The 24276-nt window shown below is 34.6% G+C and overlaps 1 protein-coding gene across 4 annotated transcripts in view; it reads left to right on the top strand.

Annotated features, from left to right (window-relative positions):
* Window positions 1-24276, top strand: part of PHKB (phosphorylase kinase regulatory subunit beta) — a 233927-nt gene that overhangs the window by 90093 nt on the left and 119558 nt on the right. For all 4 annotated transcript variants that reach the window (XM_082711007.1, XM_082711005.1, XM_082711004.1 and 1 more), the window contains 3 exons: window positions 143-258; window positions 15924-15987; window positions 23334-23429. In XM_082711007.1, the coding sequence (XP_082567133.1) occupies window positions 143-258; window positions 15924-15987; window positions 23334-23429 (276 nt within the window). The remainder of the gene's footprint in view (window positions 1-142; window positions 259-15923; window positions 15988-23333; window positions 23430-24276) is intronic.

Genomic DNA, 24276 nt, shown 5'->3' with positions numbered 1-24276 from the left:
TAAAAAACAGTAATTTAAACATACTAAGAAAGTATTGGTACCAAGTTATAATTGGATTTCAAATGATAATCTAATTGCTCTTATCAGTATCTAAAGTTCCTGCTACTATATGTGTCCTTATGTTTCATTTTTTATTTTTTAGGTCTCTTTTATTCAAAACCTTGTATTTTGTGTAGAAAGAGTTTACCGTGTACCTGACTTTGGTGTCTGGGAAAGAGGAAGCAAATATAACAATGGCAGCACAGAGCTACATTCAAGGTAACTTGGTGATTCTTGAGTTTTTTAAAAAAATTTAAATGTGTCGAATTTGAATAAAAATCAAAGTATTAGATTGCAACTATCGTTTCTATGTTAACTTTCATCTCTTTTTTTCCTATATATGATGCAGATGAAATTCACTTAAAATTAAAGCAAGAGACTACTCTCAGGGCCCAGAAACAGATGGAAGAAAAAAAGCAGGATATCTTTCCCAACTTCCCGTTGTTTCGGTACATGCATATTGGCCTCCAGTCCAAGGCTTGGCCTTCCTGCTCAACCAATTATTTCTCTTTTTTTCTTCTTAAAATGATACCATTTGAAAGATCAAATACATTAAAATTGCCAAATACCAAATATATATTCATTGCACATGAAATTCCCTTCCATATTGTAGAGCTGGCCTAACCAGATACCCACACCCTTCATACAAAACTTAACGTTTACTGTTTTCTGTAGGAGATGTGATCAACATCTTGCATTCTGGTTTAGTGGGGTTCATAAACAACAATAGCTTATGACTGATGTTAGTGGTGTATGAATTTCCTTTACTCTTTAAGGTTAGGGAAATAGCTTTAGTGACTGACTGCACCTTTTACTGAAAAGTTTAGCTCTATTGCACCAAAAATAAAATATCTAGGAATAAAGTTAACCCAGGAAGTTAAAGAGCTGTACTCCAAAAACTATAAAACATTGATGAAAGAAAGTGAAAATGACCCAAACAAATGGAAAGATATTCTATGCTCGTGGATTGAAAGAACCAGTATTATTATATGGCTCATACTATCCAAAGCAATCTACAGATTTAATGCAATCCCTATCAAAATTCTAATGAAACTTTTCACAGAACTAGAACATTAATCCTAAAATCTGTATGGAACCACAAAAGACCCCCAATAGCCAAAGCAATCTTGAGAAATATGAACAAAGCTAGTGATATCACAATTGCATATTTCAAGATATACTACAAAGCTATGTAATCAAAACAGTATAGAACTGGCACAAAAATAGACATAGATCAATGGAACAGAATAGAGGGCCCAGAAGTAACCCGTACTTATATGTTTAGTTAACCTGCAACAAAGGAGGCAAAATTATACAATGGGGAAAAGATAGCCTCTTCAACAAATAGTATTGGGAAAACTGAATAGCTACATGTGAAAGAATGAAACTGGACCAGTTTCTTATACTCTACACAAAAGTAGACTCAAACTGGATTAAAGCCCTGAATGTGAGTCCTAAAACCATGACATCCCTAGAAGAAAACCTAGACAGGAATTATTTTGACATTTGTCACAGAAATATTTTTCTCCTCAGGTAAGGGAACCAAAACCAAAATCAAATTATTGGGACTACACCAAAATAAAAAGCTTTTTACAGTGAAGAAAACCATCAACAAAAAAGGCAACCTACTGAATGGGAGAAGGTATTGCAAATGGCATATCTGTTGAGGGGCTAATATCCAAGATACATAAATAATTTGTACAGTTCCACTTCAAATAAACAAAGAATGTGATTTTAAAAATGGGCCAAGTACCGGAATAGACATTTTCTCAAAAACAAAACAAAACAAAACAAAACAGAAACCCACAGAGACAAACAGAAACATGAAAAGGTGGTCATCAGGGAAATACAAATTAAAAGCACAATGAGATATAATCCCACATCTGTCAGAATGGCTACATCATAAACACAAGAAATAAGTGTCAATGAGGATGTAGAGAAAAAGGAACCTTTCTGTGCTGTTGGTGGGAATGCAACAATTATAGTATAGAGGCTCCTCAAAAAATTAAAAATAGAATTACTATATGATCTAGTAATTCTGCTATTGGGTATTTACCCAAAGAAAGCAAAAACACTAATTTGAAAAGATACGTACACTCCTATGTTTACTGCCGCAGTGTGTACTACAGCCAAGATATGGAAGCAACCCAAGTGTCCCATCGATAGATGTATGAATAAAAAAGATTATATCACATAGGATGTGATATCTATATATATTCCATTATATCTGTATAATGGAATATTACTCAGCCATAAAATAGAATGAGATCTTGCTATCTGTAACAGTATGGATGGACCTAGAAAGTATAATTCTAAGTGAAATAAGTCAGTCAGAGAAAGACAGATACCAAAGACAAATATGATATCCCTCATATGTGTAATTTATAAAACAAAACATTGACAAAAAGAGACCAAAAAAACCAGAGAACGAACTTGGGGTTGCCAGAGGAAAGGTTGGGGGATGGGTCAAATAAAGGGGATTAAGAATTCACATATCTTCTAATTTTTTTTTTTTTTTTAAAGTAGGCTCTACATCCAATATGGGGCTTGAATTTATGCCCCTGAGTTTAGGAGTCTCATGCTCTACTGACTGAGCCAGCTAGGTGTCCCAAGAGTATATGTTTGTTTGTTTCTTTGTTTCTTTCTTTCTTTTTTAAGAGGGAGAGTGGGAGGTGAGGAAGTGGAGGGAGAGACTATTAAGCAGACTTCATGCCCAGCAAGGAGCCTAGTGCAGTGTTGGATCTCACAACTCTGAGGTCACTACTTAAGTGGAAATCAAAAGTCAAGACACTTAACTGTCTGAGCTACCCAGGTGCCCCAAGAATATACATGTCTTGAGCATTTAGTCATGTATAGAATTGTTGAGTCATTGTGTTGTACACCTGAAACTAAAATAACACTATACGTTAATTATACTTGAATTAAAAAAAAAGTATCATACAATTAATTAGGCTTCTCAATTTCACACTAAAAGATTTAAGATTTAAAGGTTATCAACTATAGTTTAGATCATTGGGACTTAAATGAACTGTAGAAACAGATTAGGAATCATTAGTTAAGAAGATACACTTTTTTGAATAGAACGACTAATCATACACAAAAAAATTAAGCTGATCTAAGATACTTAGTAAACTAAAAATTGGCTCCAGATCACTAGCTGTATATCCTCATGCCTCAGTTTCCTCATCTACAAAATGAACCAACAACAGTTTCTACTTTATAAAGTTGTTGTAATGATGGAGTTAACATATACAAATCATTTGAATACCTAAGCAGAAGTAAGCATTAGAATGCAAGAGTACTTACACATTTCAGAGTATGTTAATAACAAATATTGAAACAAAGAAGATTTTTCTATTAACTTTAGGAAACTACTTTATACACATTTTTCTATAAGTTTATGATTTATATGAGGCATTTTGAAATATAGAGCAGGATAGTAGCAATCAGGAAAGAAGTCAGTGGAGTAGAAAAATGATTTATGGGAAGTTCATTTCAAGCATTAAGCAAATTCTGGAAAATACTAAAAATAGGAAAATAAATAGAAAGTTCTGTTTCAGCTATCATTCAAATTAAGTTCTTAACATTCCAGATTATCAGTCAAATTGCAAGAAAGTAGATCTAATTAGAAAAGGTGATTTTTAAAAATCTATCTTCTTTTCAGTATTTCTGATTTGTCAGTGCCCTTCCCTGCTTTTTAATAACCATTTAGTATATTCCATTGTGAACCCACTGACATTCTCAGTATATAATATTTGGAGTAAGGGTTTTTCTGTTTATTGTTTTCTATTTTTCCGTTTTCTGTTTACTATAGTAAACTCAGGACGAACCTTGGGTAAAGGTTACCATTAACCCAAAAAATGAGGGTATTGGAATGTCCCCCGTGAAAAAACAGAGAGGCTCCAACAAGTTTGCATGTAACAGAGATGCCAGACTTTTAAATTGAATCGTTAAGGATTTTATTTCAAGACTCAGAAGATTATTATGTGATGTTCTTTGCTATGCATGCAAAGTCAGTCTTAATTTGTGGCAGGTCAGTTTTATTCAAATGGATGGGAAATTGAAGTTTGCCTTTTAGATTTGGATAGTGGGTTTTACACATTTAACATTGATTTCCCAATTTTCTATGGTGTATTACTTTACAATTCCCCAAAAGAACTTTAAGCATTTTTTCCCCCAAACATTTCTGAACTCCGATCTCTACAAGCATGTTTTGGATGTGTCATGTCTGGTGCCAAAAGGGTGTTTTGAAACTGCAGGAGATCTGAGCCTCATGGCATTTATGGGCTCAGTAATGGCAATGGTGGTAGGAGGCTGGTAGCCTGCACTTACACATGGGTAGTAGAATGTAGAGCTGCTACTAGACAGGGACACTTCATCTATCCCAGAACTATCTGTTCTAGTTGGATGTGACCTTTACTGCTTAATACAATATCTTTGTTATATCCAAAGCTGTTCTCAGGATGTTTCAGACATCCTGAAATTCTGTACCCCTTAAATAGTATATGATAATTGCTCCCATAAGTAAGTATTCATACTGTCCTTTGTCTTCTAACTTACTTTTCCTCTCTTCATCTCTGTGCTATACAGTCTTTCAGCAGGAGTCAGTAAAAGAGCACAATCTGACTAGTTCCTTGGTGCTTACTAAAGTCTTGGCCAGAGTGACTGGCTTGATTAAGTGTTTCTTCTTTCCTTGCCTCATTGCACACATCCCTTCTAAGCTGCACCTTGATCAAAGAAGATTTCTGCCTCTGGGCCCACAATATACATGCTGTAGTATTCTGAGGTCAGAGGCTCCCTCTTCAGCATCCAAGCTCAGTTGTTACTCAATAATTGAAATCTCTGGTACTGTACAGTTACAGAATATTTTTTATTTAGGCCACATCAGGAGCATATTACTGCCTTTTATACAGAAGAAAGTTAAAGGTTAGAAGGTTTTGTGCTTCTCCCCCTACACACACCTTAAATAATACAAATCACAGTAGAGCTAGAACTGGATTCCAGGTGTTTGGCATCCAAATGGAAAGTTGTTTCAACTATATCTTGTTGTAATTTAAAGTCTTAAAAAGTTTCCTAAAGTTTGAAGTAACAGCAGGGTGTGCAATCTTGGTGAAATTTTGGAAAGTTTTAAGGATATCTTTAAGTAATCATTAAAGTGTGATTCAGCTTAATGCTTTGGTTAGTCCCTTGCCGATCTGCCCTTTTCAGCTCCAGGTTTGCTGGTATCTATTTTAGTTCAAATTCTTTAATTATTTAGTATTTCTTAGATAAACCCCAAAGTATTTTTGTAAAAAGTGATCTCATTACATTTATCTGAACCCCATTCTTGCAGCAACCTCACCTTTTTCGAGGGCTTTAATAAAAGGGTCTATTGCTCTAAGCTTACAATGAATCTTTTTTAAAACATTTCCTAAGTAACCATTCCCAGTTTTCTGGTCTTTCTATTGACCCTATTTTCCTCAAGCAATATGTTCCTTTCAGTTTCTGCTAAGGTGTCTGGAACCATACCAGATAATTCTCTTTTCTCCTGTTCAGTCTCAGTCTTTGAGCAAGTTCCTATACATTTAAAAATCCTCTTCTTTGATTTAATTATATTTTCCTCCATATATAATTTTGGTACATATTTATTGTATCACTAATTCTTAACCCCCAAAGTTAAATATCCAAGTAGTCTTCTCAACCTTTTTAAGTTTATTTATGTATTTTTATCTTAATATTTTCCCCTCTTCCCCCTTAATACTTTCCCCTCTTAATATCTTCCCCTCTTAATATTTCCCCTCTTTATATAAGGACACTCCAACTCCTCAGGCTACCTTTAAACTCTTTAAACCAAAACTCTGTTTTGGAGATGAGAGGAGTCCTCTGTAAGATATGGTTGAATCTCAAACCTAACCTTGAATTGTTTTGGTTATTGGGAAGCACAAAGGAATACGCAAGCATTTAATGAATTAGTAATGTAGATATACCCTAATGGAAAGATAAGTTTCTGAACATTGACTCCTAAAGATAACTTTACATTTAACAGCATAATTTCCTTTTTTTCATTTTGTTAAATCTTGTATTTGCGATATAAAGGAGACCATAGAAGCAAAAATTTAAATCATTTTTTTCAAGGTTTTTTTTTTTTTTTTAATGGTTTTAAGTTCTAATCTCTTGGCTTCTCCAATAAAGAAAGCGATCATTAAAATATCAGGTAAGTAATTATCGTAACACCACTTAGTTTAAGATGCATTTAGTGTCCATTTTTAGTTCTTGTTATTCGAAGTTAGCCTTTTTCAGTCATTTTTGGTTTTCCAGTCACTGAGTTATGAAAGAAGCAACTGTCCATCCATTGTGCTTCATTTTATGAATTTTTACTGTATAAAACAATTCATGAACATCCAGTACAGCCTCAGTTTTTGGATTCCATGGTTGGTTGTAAATCACTTAGTCCAAACCTATCCTTTTTTCTAGTAAAACTTGATTTATGTAACAAATCACATTACTATAACAAATCGCATCACAATATCCCAAGAAATGTTGCTTTTAGCCCTTTTGAATGAATGTTGAGGTAACACCTTGTAAGAACAAACTGATGTATGTTCTATTGGCAATAGTCCCCTAATATTAATATATTCATTAGCTAACCATAGAATAATTTTCAAAGAGTATCTTGTGCCAGTAAAATATTTTAAATTCTTACAACATAATGTATTCTATTTTCCAATAAAATGTAAATCACATTAGGAATATGTTTGTGTTTCTGAATAACTTGCTTTTGCCAGAGATTCAAATAGCCAGTGGTTGATACATTAATGTATTTGTTAATTTCAATTAAGTCGAATTATTTAACCAATTGCATCAGGAAAGCAGGTTAAAATGGACAAAAGTCAACATTTACTGTATTCCAGGCCCAATGTCTTTTTCTTTTGTAATGATTTATTAAGATAATTTCCAAATTCATCTCTTAGCTGCTTTTATGTACTATTGTTAAAGACAGAACCTTGGGCTGGCTACATTATGTATTTCCTTTAGTACAGAGTTTCCTTTTTATTACCCTTTTGAATAAGTTATTTTCTCTCACTTCTCAAAATACTGCAAACAATCTTAATAACACATATACCTCACTGTAAGGAGGAGTTTCTGGTATTACCAAGGTTAGATGCATGTAAGTGCTTGTGCATTAAACCACCACATATTCCACATATACTTGGACAGAATTTCTTTAGGTTCCAGGCTTTGTCATTTCTCTAAAATGTCTTTGGATATGAAAAGAGACCACTGCCCTTGTCTTGAGTATACCAGCAGTACCATGTGAAATATTATGGAATTTGTTTAACTGGTGGAAGCAACAAGTACTTCCTTTACTGGCGTTGAAATGCTAGACTGTAGATTTGAGTCAGCTGGACAATATCTTAAACCCAGAATATTAGCTCAATTGTTCTTGAAAACTAAGGTAAAATGGTCAGCATCGATTTTAGTGAAGACATACAAAAATGTGAAGATATCCTGTGATCAATGTAATCTAATAAAAAATCCAAGTGTCTTTTTGCAGAACTTGACAAGCTGATCCTAAAATTCATATGGAAATGCAAGGGATTCAGCCTAGCTAAAACAGCCTTGAGAAAGAACAAAGTTTGGTTCACACGTTCCATTTCAAAATTTACTACAGTACTATGCTTATGATATGTAGAGTAATTGCCACAATAATTAAATACTGTGATACTGGCTTAAGAACAGATACAGAGATTAATAGAATAGAATTGACAATTCAGAAATAAGTCCATACCTTTATGGTAGTTGATTTTGGTGAAGGTGCAAAGACAATTCAGTGGAGAAAGGATAATTTTTTTTTTTTCAGCAAATGGTGCTGGGACAACTGGATATCTACATGTGAAAGAATGAATTTGGAACCCTACTTCACACCATATACAAAAACTAATTTCACAGACCTGTACCCCTGAATCAAATAATACATTATATTTTAATAAAAAAAACTAATTGGAAATGGATCAAAGACCTGTATGTAAGAGCTGAAACTGTAAAACTCCTAGAAGAAAATAGAGTTGTAAATCATTGTGACCTTGGATTAGACAAGAGTACACTTTAGATGTAACACCTAAAGCACATGCAACCAACAACAACAAAATGTACTCTCTACAGGTTTTTGTGTGAACACAAGTTTTCATTTATCTGGGATGAATGCCCAGTAAGTAGTACAGTTTGTAGGAAGTTGCCTTTTAGATTTCAAAGAAACTACAAGACTGTTTGCCAGATCCCTGTATCATTGTACTTTCCCACCAGCAATGTATAAGTAATACAATTTTGTCTCCATCTTTGCCAGCATTTGGTGTTACCATTATTATTTTTTTATTATTTTAGGCACTCTGATTGGTTTATACTGGTATTTCATTGTGATTTTAATTTGCATTTCCTAGTGGATAATGAATGATGTTGAATCTCTTCATGTGCTTAGTTGCTCTCTGTAAATCCTCTTCAGTGAAATGTCTCTTCTTGCTTTTTGCTCATTTTTACTTGGGTTTTTTCTTTATTGTTATTTCTTGATGTTTTTAATTCTAGATAGCAGTCCTTTGTCAGATACATATATTTTGCAAATATATTCTCCCTACTATAGCTTGTCTTTGTATCCTCTTAACAGAGTCTAAACAGAGCAAAAACTTCTAAGTTTGATGAGATTGAATTTATCAATTTTTCCTTTTTTGGGTTGTACCTTTTGTATAAAGTCAGAAAACAGAAAACTTTTTGCCTGACTCTAGATCCTTAAGATTTTCTTCAACTACTTGTTTTCCAAAAGTTGTATAATTTTATGTCTTATATTTAAGTTTATGATCCATTTTGAGTTAATCTTGGTTGATGAGACTAAGGTTGAAGTTCTTAATCCTTTTTTCCTTTTTTACCTAAGAATGTCCAATTGTTCAGCATCATTTGCCTTTGTTAAAAAGATTATCATTCCGGGATGCCTGTGTGGATCAGTAGGTTAAGCCCCTGCCTTCGGCCCAGGTCGTGATCTTAGGGTCCTGGGATTGAGCCCCACATCGGGCCTTCAGCTCAGCGGGGAGACTGCTTCCCCCTCTCTCTCTGCCTGCCTCTCTGCCTACTTGTGATCTCTTTCTCTCTCTCTCTCTCTCTCTCTCTGTCAAATAAATAAATAAATAAATCTTAAAAAATAAAATAAATTTTTTAAAAAGACCATCATTCCTCCATTGAAATGCCTTTGTGCTTCTATTAAAAATAAAGTGGGCATATGTGTCAGTCTCTTCCTGGGTTCTATGTGTTTATCCTGCCACCAATACTACAAAGACTTGATGTGATCTTGTGATTTTTCTTCTTTAGCCTGTTAATTTTATGGTGAATTATATTGATTGATTTTTGATTGTTGAACCTGCCTTGTGTCCCTGGGATCAACTCCACTTGGTTAGTTATGGTCAGGGTAATTCATTTTATATGTTGCTAAATTCTTTTTTGTAACATACACACACACACACACACACACACCTCCCCACACACACACATATGAGGGATGATGGTGTATAATTGTTTTTTTTTGTATTGCCTTTGTCTGGTTTTAGTATTACAGTAATGCTAGCTTCGTAAAATAAAACCCAAAGTACTTTCTTTCCTGTTTTCTGGAAGAGAGTGTATAGAATTGGTTTTAACTTTTTTTTTTAAATGTTTGATAAAATTCTCTAATCAAATCAGCTAGGCTTGGAGATTTATTATTTTTTTGGCCATTTTGAAATTATGGATTAAATATCCTTAAAAGTTATGAGGATATTCAAATGATTTATTTCATATTGGGAAGTAATAGTAGTTAATGCTTTTCTGGGAATTGATTGATTTTTTTTTTTTGGTAAGCTGTCAATTTTATGTATGTAGAATTATTTGTAGTGTTTTCTTATTACCCTTTTGATGTTCTGCTATGTCTGTAATGATATTTCCTTTTTTATTCCTAATATTCGTCATTTCTATTGTTTTATTTCTCTGACAGCCCTGCTAGTGATTTATCAGCTTTTCATTTAGCTTTTTAAAGAATCAGTTGTTTCATAAATTTTATTATTTTCTATTTTTAATGTCATTGATTTCTGCTCTCATCTCTCTATATTTTTTGGTTTGCTTTGGGTTTATTTTGCTCTTTTCCAGGTTCTTTATGTTAGAGCTTAGATAATTAATTTGAGGCTTTTTTTCCCTTTTTTCTAGGATATGCATTTAGTGTTATAAATTTCTCTCTCAACATTGCTTTACCTTTGCCACACAACCTTTGGTGTTCTATTTTCCTTTTCACGTTAAGTATATTTTTAAAATTTTACCTGAGACTTCCTCTTTGACCTATGTGAATTGTGTAGATGGGCATATATTGTTTTGTTACAAGTGTTGATAGATTTTCCTGTTGTCTTTCTATTGTTGATCCTAGTGTGATGCCATTGTAGTCAGAGAACATGTTATGATTTCAGTTCTTTTATATTTTTCTCATGGCAGAGAAGGAGAGAGAGAGGAAAATCTCTGGTATCTCTTCTTATAGGGATACTAATGCCATCATGAAGGCCACATCCTCATGACCTCATCTAAACCAGATTATTTTCTAAAGGCCTCATCTTCAAATATATAAAAGTGAACGTTGGGGCCTTAATGTATGTGTTTTGGGGGGACATAATTTGGTCCATAGCAATAAGGTTAGAAAAATATTGATTAGATTCTGTTGGCTAAAGGTTCTTCTCTATCTTTGCTGATTTTATGTCTAGTCATTCTACTAATTGTTGAGAGAGGAGTGTTGAGTCCCCAACTATATATGTGGGTTTGTCTATATGTCCTTTTAGTTCTGTCAGTTTTGCTTCATGTATGGTGCGGCTCATTTATTTGATGCATGCACATTTAAGATTGCTATGTCTCCTGTTGAATTGACCATTTAATTATTATATAATATCCCTCTCTGTCTCCAGTAATTTTCTTTGCTCTGCTGTCAACTTTATCTGATGTTAAATAGTCACTCTTGCTTTTTTGTTTTTCCTTTTGGTCACTCTTGCTTTTTTTAAATTATTGTTTTTTAAATTATTGTTTGCGTGATATTTCTCTTTTTATCCTTTTACTTTCAGTCTGCCTATATTGTTAGAATTCAGTTTTTTATGGATGATATATCATTGAGTTTTTTATGGATGATATATCATTGGGTCATGGTTATTTTTATTTTTTTGTTGTTTTTTAAAAGATATTATTTATTTATTTGAGAGAGAGCAAAAGCAAGCACAAGTGGAGGTGGGGGAGGGACAGGAGGAGAGGGAGAAGCAGACCTCCTGCTCAGCAGGAGCCCAAAGTGGGATTCAGTCCCAGGGGTCTGAACTAAATGCAGATGCTTCACCAACTGAGCCACCCAGGCACCCCAGATCATATTTTTTTAAAAAAAGATTTTATTTATCTATTTATTTGACAGATAGAGATCACAAGTAGGCAGAGAGGCAGACAGAGAGAGAGGAGGAAGTAGGCACCCTGCTGAGCAGAGAGCCTGATGTGGGCCTTGATCCCAGGACTCTGAGATTTTTGATTGTTTTTTGGGATCATGACCTGAGCTAAAGGCAGAGACTTTAACCCACTGAGCCACCGAGGCGCCTCCCAGATCATATTTTTAAATCAACTCTACCAATCTTTCTTTTAATTGGTATAGTTAGATCTTACTGATGTGTTTGGGGTTAAATCTGCCATTTTATTTCTGTTTTGTGTTTATTCTCTCTGTTTTTCATTTCTGTTTTTCTTCTATCTTCCTGTAAGTTCTTGAACATTTTTTAGAATTCCATTTTGATTTATGTATATTGGATTTGAATATATCTTTTTGTGTAGCTTTTTAGTGGTTGCTGTAGGTATTACATTATTTATACACAACAGGTCAAGCTTACTGATATCATCATTGTACCAGTTGGAGGAAAATAGAGAATTACTATTGCCCATCTGTAATATAATATCTTAAGTATTTCCTCTCCAATATGTTTACAACCACAGTTTCACAACTTTTGCTGTAATTATTACACATAATTTATAAAATGTAAGAGGATAAGAAAAGCCTGTTATATTTACCCATATTTTGCTTACCACATTCTTTCTTCCTTTTGGATTGTTCCAAGGTTGTTGTTTTCTTTCCCTCTTTCTATCATTTCCTTTCTATTTTGAGAACTTATTTTAGTCACACTTTTAGAGTAGATCTGCTAGTGACATATCTCTTATTTTTCTTCTTTCTGAGAATGTCTTGCTCAGATAGATAAATTGATAGGTAAACGAATGTATTTACCCATATAAGATCCCGAGTTGACAGTTCATTTCTTTCAATGTTTAAAAACTTTCTTGGCACATCCTTTTAGCCTTCATGGTTTCTGATGAGTCACTGTTATTCAGTTGTTTTTCCTCCTATAGGTCAGGTGTGTTTCTCTGGCTACTTTCAAGATTTTTTTTTAATAAGATTTTTAATTTTTAAGTAATCTCCACAACCATCCTGGGACTTGAACTCAGAACCCTGAGATCAAGAGTTGTTCACTCCACCCACTGAGCCAACCAGGCACCCCTTTTTAATATTTTTAATTTGTATTAGTTTTCAAGACTTATGGTGTTTCCTAGCATGGACATTTTTATTTTATTCTGTTTGAGTTAGCTGCTTGAATCTGTAGCTTTAGTCTTTTGCTAATTGGGAAGTTTTCGGCCATTATTTCAGGTACTTTTTTTAGCCCTGTCCTTTCTCCTCTCTCCTTCAGGGAGTTCAATGATATGAATGTTAGATGTCCCACAGGTCCCTGAGGCTCTCTTCGTTTTTCTTTTTCTTTTTTTATTTTTTAACAGTCTGTTTTCTCTCTTTTGCTTTATCTTTTAATTTAGTTATTTTTTCTTCTGTTTTTTCCTTCCTGCCATCAATCCTGTCTATTGAGCTTTTTGCTTTGATTATTTTATTTTTCAATTCTAATATTGAATTGAAATTGCTGAGACTATCTGTTTCTTAGCTGGGGCTTTCTGTCTTTTCATATGTTTCACTCATATTTATGATTGCTCAATGAAGCGTTTTTTATCATGGTTGCTTTAAAATTTTGTCCCATAATTCTAACATCTTTTTCATCTCAGTGTTAGGATTTATTGATTGTCTTTTTTATTCAGTTTGAGATCTTTCTGTTTTTAGATATGATGAGTGATTTTTTTATTGAGACATAGACATTTGGGTATTATAAGACCCTGAATCTTTTTTTTTTTTAACTTTTTACTTTAACTGTATTTTATTGATACCACTCTGGTAATGGCAGGGGACAGGAACATCACTGTATTATTGCCAGGTGAGAATGTATTGCCAGGTTTTTTGTTGACACCCAAGATGGAGATTCTTTGTTACTTCTGGGTATGGATGGGATGTATAGTTCTCCGATAGGCTTCCACTGATAACCTGTCTAGCTGGAAAGGATACGAAAGGGTGTAGTCTCCTTACATCTGGACATTAGTGAAAGTCGTGACGCTCCAGTGGACTTCCTCTGATGCCGTCCAAGCAAGACAAGGAGGTTCATTTCATTACTGATGGGTAGGAGTAGAAATCTAGACTCTCTATATAATCTTCACAGTATGAGGGGGGGAGCCTTCTTACTACCTGTTGGGAATGAAAAGTCTTGGCTTCCTCCTTGGACTTATGTGACACCATCAGAGCTGGGAGGGTTGGTGAATGGGTATGGTTCTTCATTATAGACTAAGAATGTAAAAGTCTAGGTTTTCTACTCAATCTTTATAGAACTGGGTGGGGCTAAGTCTACAATTTTTTTCTGAATGGTTATTGTCTAAAAGTTTTTGATAGGCTTCTCTTTTCCTGGTTCTTTGGCTAAAGAGAACAGGCTTTTGTTGGGGCTTTTTGTATATGCACCTAATGGCATTCCTAGTTGTTGGCTTCTTTAAGTCCATTATATATGAGACAAAAAAGTATTGTTCCTAGAATCTTGAGGTTCTTAGCCGTCTGCCTTATTTCCATTTTCTGAGCCTTTTTATGTTTGCTTGAAAAGTGTCCAAGGTTTTTAGTTGTGTTTAGTGAGAGGAATTAGGGAAAGTTATGTCTACTCCACCTTTCCATCCACATATTTCAAAATAAGTTTTCCACCTTTTTTCCATTCTTTCAAAAAAAGTTTCCCTATCCTGTAATTAAAGTAGTGCTTACTTGAGGACATTTCATGTAAACAACTCATAGAAAATGGGGATAATTGTGACATAAATAGCTTAGAACAGTGGTTCTCAATTTCAAACACATCCAAGCACCTAGAGGTCTTTTATTTTTATTTTTTAAAAGGATTTTATTGATTTATTTGACAGAGAGAGAGATCACAAGCAGGCAGAGAGGCAGGCAGAGAGAGGGGGAAGCAGACTTCCCACTGAGCAGAGACCCCAATGCAGGCCTCAATCCCAGGACCATGGGATCATGACCTGAGCCTAAGGCAGAGGCTTAACCCACTGACCCACCCAAGCGCCCCACACCTAGAGGGCTTTTAAAATTTTATTTTTTAATGTTTTTTACTTTACTTTTCTTTGATTTTTTAAGATTTTATTTATTTATTTGACAGAGATCACAAGTAGGCAGAGAGGCAGGCAGAGAGAGAGAGGGAAGCAGGCTCCCTGCGGAGCAGAGAGCCCGATGAGGGGCTCGATCCCAGGACCCTGAGATCATGACCCAAGCCGAAGGCAGCAGCCCAACCCACTGAGCCACCCAGGCGCCCCCCTAGAGGGCTTTTAAACACTAATTGTTGGATTCCACTCCCAGAGAGGAGTGAGAACTGACATTTCTAATAAGTTCCCAGAGAATGCTACTGCTTTGGGGACTATACTTTTGAAATAACTGCTTTAAAGAAATGCTTAGATGATGATAGACCATTATTTTCAAAAGATATTAATGGCATATGTTATTGCTTTAAGTAAAAACAACAAAATTACAGTAAGTGCAATAAACTAGATATTTGATCTAAAATATTTAAAGGTTAACATTTATGAGATGGCATTGTCACCTTTTCTTCAATTTTTCTTTTTTTTACTTTTATTTTAAAGACTTTATTTGTCAGAGAGAGAGAGAGAGAGCTTACAAGCAGGGAGAGTAGCAGGCAGAGGGAGAAGCAGACTCCCCACTGAGCAAAGAGCCAAATGTGGGACTCCATCCCAGGACTGTGAGGTCATAACCTGAGCCAAAGGCAGATGCTTAACTGACTGAGACATCCAGAATCCCAACAGTGTCACATTTTTAATGAAATTGGGATTTTTCCATTTTTCAGCACTATTGTATATGGCATTTGAGAGGCCAAAGGAGTACACATTTTATGCAAAGAGAAGAATATCGCAAAAAATGAGAGGTGTGGTGATCAAGTTGTTCTTTGAGTATAAAATAATGCCCATTTTATTGTACCCTAAGCTAAGAGTGTTTGAGTGGGTATATTAAGCTCTTACTAAACTCTGGTAAGTGTATGACATCTAAGATCTTTTTTAAGGCTCAGTGTTGATGGCAGGAAAGCTCTGTTAAATTGATCTGAACTAATGATGCCCAACCTGGTTATTATTGAGTACATGTCATCATCATACACCTTCCTTTAAAGTTCATCTTTTTTCCCCCCTTGTGTTAGTGAATATAAATGATACTGGGATTAAAACTACTCCCATCAATAGTATGACTATTTGTCTAGATCAAGGTGAACTTAGAAATATTTTCCCCAGAAGATCACTAACCATAAAAAAGAAAAATTGAAATAGTGAAATGTCAGATTAGAGTCTCTTAGACATTATTTTTCTCATGGAAGTTATTATAAGTGTTAATAAAGAAACTTACTTGTGAATATTCATTAGATAATCGTTCTTATTTTGTAGCCAGATATCAGAATTCTAAAGGATTTTCTTTTCTCTTTTAGCTCTGTTGGCTTAGCAAAAGCAGCTCTAGAAGCAGTTAATGGATTCAACCTCTTTGGCAATCAGGTAAAATAAAACAAAACAAAACAGGAATATCAACAACAAATTGATTATTTTGTTGAATTGCATGATTAATTAATTTGGTCATTTATCAGGTCATTCCTTATGATCAAAGAATGTCTGAAATTTATGTAGCAGCTCATGGTTGATCAGCCTTTCCTTTGAATATGATTTTCCAGTTAAATCATATTTTTCTAACTAAAAAACATTGCTTAATTTAAAAATACCTTTTGAAAAAGAATTCTCATTTTCTTTGTTCAGTAACTTTTCCCCCAAATCTCTTATTGCACTTTCACATTTTTATTTCTCTCTCTCTCTCTCTCTCTCTCTTTTAAGTAAGCTCTATGTCCATCATGGGGCTCAAACTCACAACCCCAAGATCAAGTGTTGTACGCTCTACCGACTGAGCCAGCCGAGCACCCCGTTTTCACGTTTTTAAATATTCTTGGTATTACAAATCATATATTTTTGTGTCAGTTCCCATGTTGATTTCAGTATGATATATATCAATGTATATCTCACTCAGAGGGGAATTTGCGTAATTTGTGCAGCCAAAGAATTGGAGACTTAATCCTAGCTTAATCCTCAGCTAGCTGTAATTTTATGTTTAATTATCTTTTTCTTTGGGATAAAAAGGAAATCCCGAGGGTTGCCTTAAATTTTCATAAGATGTTTAACCAATTTCTACACCTAATCAAGTGACCATGGACTGATTTGTCAATGGAAGGCAATAATATGTAGGAATACAGGTTACTTTTCTCAATCAAGGAGTAGGCTAATTTTCTTTAGCAATCTCTGGATTTTTAAGATGGGAGGGTAAAGGAAGTTTCCAGCTGATACTATGATTAACCCTAAGCTATTAAAATGCTAAGTCAGTGGAGACACATTTTAGGAACTTACTCAGATCTGCAAAATGTCACATGGTTTCTGTTATGGCAGTTGTAATTTAATTACAGGTCTTGAATTTAATAAAGGTTCAAGTTGGCATATGGCAAAAAGGAGTGACATTGTTTTTCGAGTCAGGAAATAGGATCATTGTCTGCTCTGTACTTCTACCAGTGAGCTCTATAACTTTGATACTAGGATCTAACATAGAAGGTTTTCATACAATTAAAAAACAATTAGTTTAGTGCTTGACAAAGATTAAACCCTCAGTAAGTGTTATCTCTCATTACTATTAATGGATTAACGGTAATTCTAAAGAAAGGACATGAGGAGATTGGACTGAAAAACCTCTAGAGGGTGTCTCAAAGAGATGGAGAAGATGCATGGACTAAACCAGTAGTGTTACAGCAACAGTCTGAAAAGATGCAGGTCTTGCTTTTCTGTTCTCCATAGCCTACCAAATAGTGGCTGAGTAGAGTTGTATGGTTGGATGTTATGAAGTAGTGGTCAGCTCTTTTTTTTCAGCTGTGCCATCTCCTTTGGTATACTGGAATCTTAGCATATGTAGCTTATGTATCTTGTATATACCCCCTCCACCTATCCAGATACCCATACACATAATTGCACCTTTCCCAACTCCCTATCTCTCAGGGCTCTGCCTTCAGCCTGCTTTTCCCAGAAAGTTCTCAGAAATCTCTTAGCCATAACTTTAAAAGCACTGACCTGCTTTTTTATGCATTCTGATTTTGAGTTTTAAGTATATTGCCGGTATCGTTACCCAGCCATAATTTCTCAATCTTGACTGTGCATTGGAGTTATCTGAGGAACTTAACCAATACTGATGTGCGGGCTTTAGCTGTAGAGATTTGAATTGGTCTGGAGGAGGCCTGGGTATTGAAGTTTTCCTGTACTGCCCAGAAATTCTAATGCACAGCCAAGGATGAGAACAACTGCTCTAAGCAAGTTCATTCTTTTTTTATTTATGTATTTATTTATTTATTTATTTGCCAGAACGAGAGCGCGCGAGAGAGAGCGTGATTGCACAAGCAGGGGGAGTGGCAGGCAGAGGGAGAAGCAGGCTCCTCACAGAGCAAGGAGCCCGATGTGGGACTTGATCCCAGAATCCTGGGATCAGGACCTGAGCTGAAGGCAGACACTTAATTGACTGAGCCACCCAGGCGTCCCAAAGCAGAATTCATTCTTGACCTAGTTTAGCTTGTATTTCTGGCAGAGTTATACACCAAATGTTCACTGACTGGACTATTCTTTGATTATTTCTGGTAGAAATTTAGATAAATAATGCTTTATTCCTGTAGCCACACAGAAGTTACCTATTGCAAGTAGAACCCCTCTTCGTCTTCCTTTTTTTTTTTTTTTTGGATAATCAGAGCTAGTTTTGCAAATTCCTATCACTATAGCAATGAAATTAAAAAGGTACCTGCTAAGCAGTACCACATTTAAAAATTAAGTGATCTTTTTAGTGTTTTATTATCTTATAATATTGCTTCATGTGCTTAAAAGAGCTGTGGTCTCTAAAATCAGTAGCTAGAAAAAGAACTAATATAACAAAGAAATGTTTTTGCTCAAACGAAGAAACCTCTTCAAGTCATAGATCTTTGGAGCTGGAAGAGTCCTTCTCTCAAAATGAATGGTCGGAGAGTTGAGATGGCTTTTTGCAGGTCATGAAACAGAGGCAAACCCAGGAATGAAACCAAAGCCATTTGCTAATGAATCTGGAAAATCAGCTGTTAGTACAGGAAATCATGGATCTTGAATGCTTTTCACCTTTAGAGGTGTCAGCTATGCTAATTCTTGGAAAATTCTTAAGGCTTTTCTTTCTTTTTTTGAATTAAATTAATTAAGATTTTTACTAAGATAGAATTGATATATAACATTAATTTCAGGTCTGTGACAATGACTAGATATTTGTACATGTTGCAAAATGATCACCACATTAATTCTAATTAATCAACTATCATCCACCAACATACATAGGTAGAATTTTTTTTCTTGTGATAGGAGATTTTAAGATCTATTTACTTAGCAACACTCAAATATACAAATACAATATTACTAACTATAATCACCATGCTGTACATTACATCCCCAAGATTTATTTTATAACTGAGAGTTTGTACCTTTGACCGCACTATTGTCTTCTTAATTATTGAACTTTTGAAGGAGGAATTCATATATTGAACAATGTGAAAGGCTTGCCTTTTGTCCTTTGTGTACTTCAGTGTATAAGATGAATGTTAATTTTTATTTTTAGGGGAATTATTGGGTGGAAAAGCTTTTCATTTTCATTATGACTATCTTGTGTTTCTACTTCCTTTCTTTTTTTAAATATTAGACTTGCTTTATTATTCAAGGAAAAACCCATTATTTAAATATTTACTCGAGGAATAAAATCTTAAAAAAAAAAAAAGAAAGAAAGGGGGACATCTGGGTAGTTCAATTGGTTAAGCGTCTGCCTTCGACTCAGGTCATGGTCCCAAGGTGCTGCAGTCAAGTCCTACGTTGGACTCCCTGCTAAGCAGGGAGTATGCTTCTCCCTCTGCTCACTGCTCTCCCTTCTTGTGCTCTCTCTCTCTCTTTCTGACAAATAAATAAATAAAATCTTTTAAAAATAATAAAATAAAATGTTTACTCTGAAACTATTTTCAAAACTTATTTTCTTTTGTGAGAGAATATCTAAGAAAAATGTACGATAAAATGGCTTAATTTTTTTACTGAAAAGTTTATAATAAAGGCTAGTTTCTAGCATTTAGAAATAAAACTCATATAATCCTCAATGTGAGAATTACATATTTCATGATGATTTCAAAATATATCCTGTATAAATATGATGACAATATACAGAAATATTATTAGATGTAATACTTAAATAAATCATAATTTATACTCAGCAAATGTCATTGGCATTGTTAGCAACAGTTTCGTGATTCCTGGGTCTGAGTCTCCGCTCTGCTCTTCTAAAACCCTGAGAATTAACTCTCAGGTTCATCTCTTTCTGTATTTTGAAAATGTGAATAGGATCTTTTGTAGAGAAAAGAAGCGTGCCTTGTGGGAAGGGCTATTAGAGGCTACTGTTTGGTCAGTATGTAAAAGCTGGCTATTTATACACCCATGGCCACCCATAGCCATGGTACAGAGGGGTAAGGCCCATCAGCAAATATTGTTTCTGTAAGAAAACAGATTTCCAGGATCTATCACAAAGCTAAGAGAGAGCCTGATACTGAACTGGGGAAGACTGTGAGGTCATCAGAGTGTTGTTGGTTTTGTTTTCAGAAGAATAGAAATGATTTCATGTATAGTAGATATACTAACCAGCTTCATTGTTTGGCTCTTTGATGCTGGATGAAGCTAGCAAGCCCATTAGCTCAGGTTCAAAGAAGTGATTAATGAGGAAAAGAAAGACCCAGACAGTCCTTCAAATCATTTCACTTTGAATTGAAACTAAAGAGATCAGTAGTGTCTTATAGTCATAGATGTCACCCCTGGCACCACCTCAGAAATGTTTGTTGTGGTTGTGAAGCCTGGGGTAGATGGTTCAGTGCAGCTCTTAACCCACCACTGTAACTCAAGTCCCCATGATGGTAGTCAGGTTGAAACAAATTCTAGTGTATTTACTAGGACACAATCGCAGAAACTCAATTTGGGGATTAAAGTTTGAACTACCAGTCTTAAAATATGTTCTTTTGCTGGAGTTAAGATATTATGGCAGAATTGTGATGATTTCAGGAAATGGAAGATGAAAATAAAATATCCAAAGCTAATCAGGTATTTTGCAGTGAAATATACATAAAAAACGTCCTTTCATATAATGTGTCTTTAACTGGCAAAATTAAGATACTAACAGATGAGCTGAGGCCAGAATCTAAAAGGTGATGACTGGAGAGATTGCTCATATTATGAAAAGTGTTCAAAGCAATGGAGACATATGTAGCTTCCTTTCGAGTTTACAGTCCTAAAATTAATGTGTCTGATAATTTAAGGAAGGTGATAATTAATTCCATATGTAGGTTTTCCTTGATGGGTTTTAGAAAAAGTTGCTTCTGATTAGGAATAGTGACCCAAGGCCTTGGATGAATTTTTTCCTGTAAATCTGAGTTATATACCTACAGCATGGTGTATTTTTTAAGAGGTTAGCCAAACAATACAGTTAACTAACCTTGATTTCAGTGTTAAAATATGGTAAAATTATGAGATTTTTTTCCTTTTGTGCATATTTCTTAGAAGCTGGCAGAGAAAGAGACCTGAAACAAATACTTTGAATTTAGGTTAATAAGCCATTGATTTTGGCCAGAAAATAGAAGTTGGCAGTTTGTATTAATCAGATAATGTCAGGAATTGCCAAACTTGCCATTTCACTTCGTTATTTATAAGTTTCCCTACTTAGATTGTATCTTTTAACAATTCAATTCAAGGCAGACTGATTTGGCATGCAATTAACTTTATTATCAGCCTAAAGACAAACCATAAATCTGATTTTCTATACTCACAGATTCCCAACATCTCATACCCATTTATTTCTCTGCTCCTTTGTTCTAACTACCCTCCTTGCTCCTCTTTCCCCCAAAATTCATCATTCTAGTTACCTTCTCCAGGAAGTCTCTCAAGTTCCCTTTTGTTTTTCTCCTATTAATTTAAGAAGCTTATTATCATTAGTATTCTTTCATCTAAGCCAGTCATTTGGTACAAGTTGTGTATTGCCATATGCTATCTTTTTGTTTTGCTTGTTATTTGTATTGTTTAGGGACTGTGTATCACCAGGGTCAGTTCCTTGAGAGAAGAGATCAAGTCCTATCTTTCTTGTTTTTCTTGAAGGAGAGAGCACTTGACTCTGACAATGGTAGCTACTGCATCAAGCTTTTGTTGGGCTCAATTTTGTGGGTAGAGATGAGTAGTTAAGACTTTCAAATTGTAGGGACGCCTGGGTGGCTCAGTTGGTTAAGCAGCTGCCTTCGGCTCGGGTCATGATCCCAGCGTCCTGGGATCGAGTCCCACATCGGGCTCCTTGCTCCGCAGGGAGCCTGCTTCTCCGTCTGACTCTGCTCTCCACTCTGTCTGCCTGTGCTCGCTCTCGCTTGCTCTCTTTGACAAATAAATAAAATCTTTAAAAAAAAAAAAAAAGACTTTCAAATTGTAGAAAGGAACAGTTTAGCATTAATCTCATTGTTGAGAGTCAGTTTCACTCATTCATTGTTCATTTATTAATTATCAGAATTAAGAGAGATTTAAGAAATGATACTATGAATGAAAAATTATTCTATTTTATGAGCTAATATTCATGTATGAACAGGTTAACAGGAAAAATATACATATATTGAATCTACTATTTGGATGTAGGGCCCAGTAGTCCTAGATTTGGGGTGTCAGTCTAGGTGATTGATTTGAGGTATTTTAGTTTTAGGGTGAATACATCTTTGACGTTGGTGTAAATTTGGTCGAGATTTACATGAAAGTTATGAGTTCTCTTCTTCCTTTCTCCATGTATTTTTCTGAGTATTCTCTTATAGTAAAAGTAGTCTATGTATTCCAATTTCACTTCCTGTGTTTTCAAAATATTTAACTCCCCAATAAAAGAACAAAACCATGTTTACTTATAACTATGCCCTTGAATATGGAAAGTACTAATGGCTAAATAGTAAACTTTTAAAAACTTAGTTATCAGACCAATTGCCACTTTTTTGTTACACCTATCTTTTTGTTTAAGTTTTTGGTTCTTACATGAAAAATATTTTTTAATGTGGGAATTGTATAACTCAGTGGTTAAGATATGAGCTACTCTGTCAAAACCTGATTTTTGAACCCCTGCTCTGTTAAGCTAGGAGTTAGCATCTTCTTCATTAAAATGGGGATAATAATATCTACATATAGGGGATTAAGTGAGATAATCCATGTGAAGCATAAAGAACAGTGCTTATCATGAATATAAGGTAGCATTATATGAATTATTATTATTACAGATGTTCCTATCTTCATATTTCAATCAAATGGTTTTTACAGCTTTAATTCCAGATTGTATCTAAGTTTGTATAGATTGATCATACAATCAGTGTTCTTTTTAAGACTGTGTAATTCAGATTTCGTGCATCCTAATTAATTCTTGCTTTATTCCTTGCTAAAAATGCTAGTTAACCTATTTTTATCTTTATTAAAACAAATATTCTTAATTGATTAGTTGTCTTGTAATCACTACATTTTGAATTATAAAAGACTAAGAAGAAATAGGGAAAAAGTAAGAATAACATTTGTATTTTATGATTATAACATTAATGTTTATTGCAAGAAATTTGAGGAATACTGAAAATATAAAAAAGAAAGTTAAAATCTTCTGTAATGACACTCTCAAATGCAACCAATGTTAATATGTTTGTGAAATTTCTTACAGCCAAAATGTCTAGCATTCTACATATTCCTTTTTCTTGATTGAGAAAATGTTTTGTTTTCTCTCGTTCCAGGGCTGCTCTTGGTCGGTTATATTTGTGGATCTCGATGCTCACAATCGTAATAGGCAAACTTTGTGTTCACTGTTACCCAGAGAATCAAGATCTCATGTGAGATATTTTTATAATAAACGAAAATGAACTACTATTTATGATTGCTTCCTCAAAAAGTGCTTAAAATGTTAGAGGTTGCCAGAAAAGATGAGGAGAGAGAAATGTTGCCCTTCAGTCCACTGTCTTGTGGAGGTTTCATTCAGGAAGTGGGGAAAGCTGTGGGCAAACCTACTTTGTCCTTGGCTCTTCTGTAGAACTATAGAAAACTGGAACTATTTTTTGAGGCAGGGTGTAGAGAGTAGCAACCTTATACCGAAATGAATTTTTTGGTCATAAAGTATTAGAAAAATGTTTTTCATGATTTATATTTCTTTTGAATATCAAAATTACCTGCTTTGTTTCTTTTCTCTGATGTGATTCATCTTCAAACTTTTATATGCCTGTAATACCTGATTACAAATTTTTCTAGGGGCTATTTGTGGCTCTATTCTTAAAAAACACCCCAAATAAAATAATTATTTAAAAAGTACAAATTGGGGGCTCAGTGGGTTAAGCCTCTGCCTTCAGCACAGGTCATGATCTCAGGGTCCTGGGATCAAGCCCCGCATTGAGCTTTCTGCTTGGCAGGGAGCCTGCTTCCCCCATTCTCTCTCTGCCTGCCTCTCTGCCTACCTGCGATCTCTGTCAAATAAATAAATAAAATCTTTAAAAATTTTTTAAAAGTTAAAAAATAAGAAGTACAATTTTGATTGTACTTGAGATTGTACAATGAGATTATGATAAAACAGAACTCAAAAATAAGCCAGTAATAATATAATATCCACTCATTATTTCACCACTCAATTACAGTTTTTAGGATGATAGGATGATAGCATTTGAGTTTATATGTTTCCACACATTTTTA

Source organism: Mustela nivalis (genome assembly GCF_964662115.1).
Source record: "Mustela nivalis genome assembly, chromosome: 18".
Taxonomy (NCBI): Eukaryota; Metazoa; Chordata; class Mammalia; order Carnivora; family Mustelidae; genus Mustela; species Mustela nivalis.
This window is presented reverse-complemented; position numbering and strand designations above follow the sequence as displayed.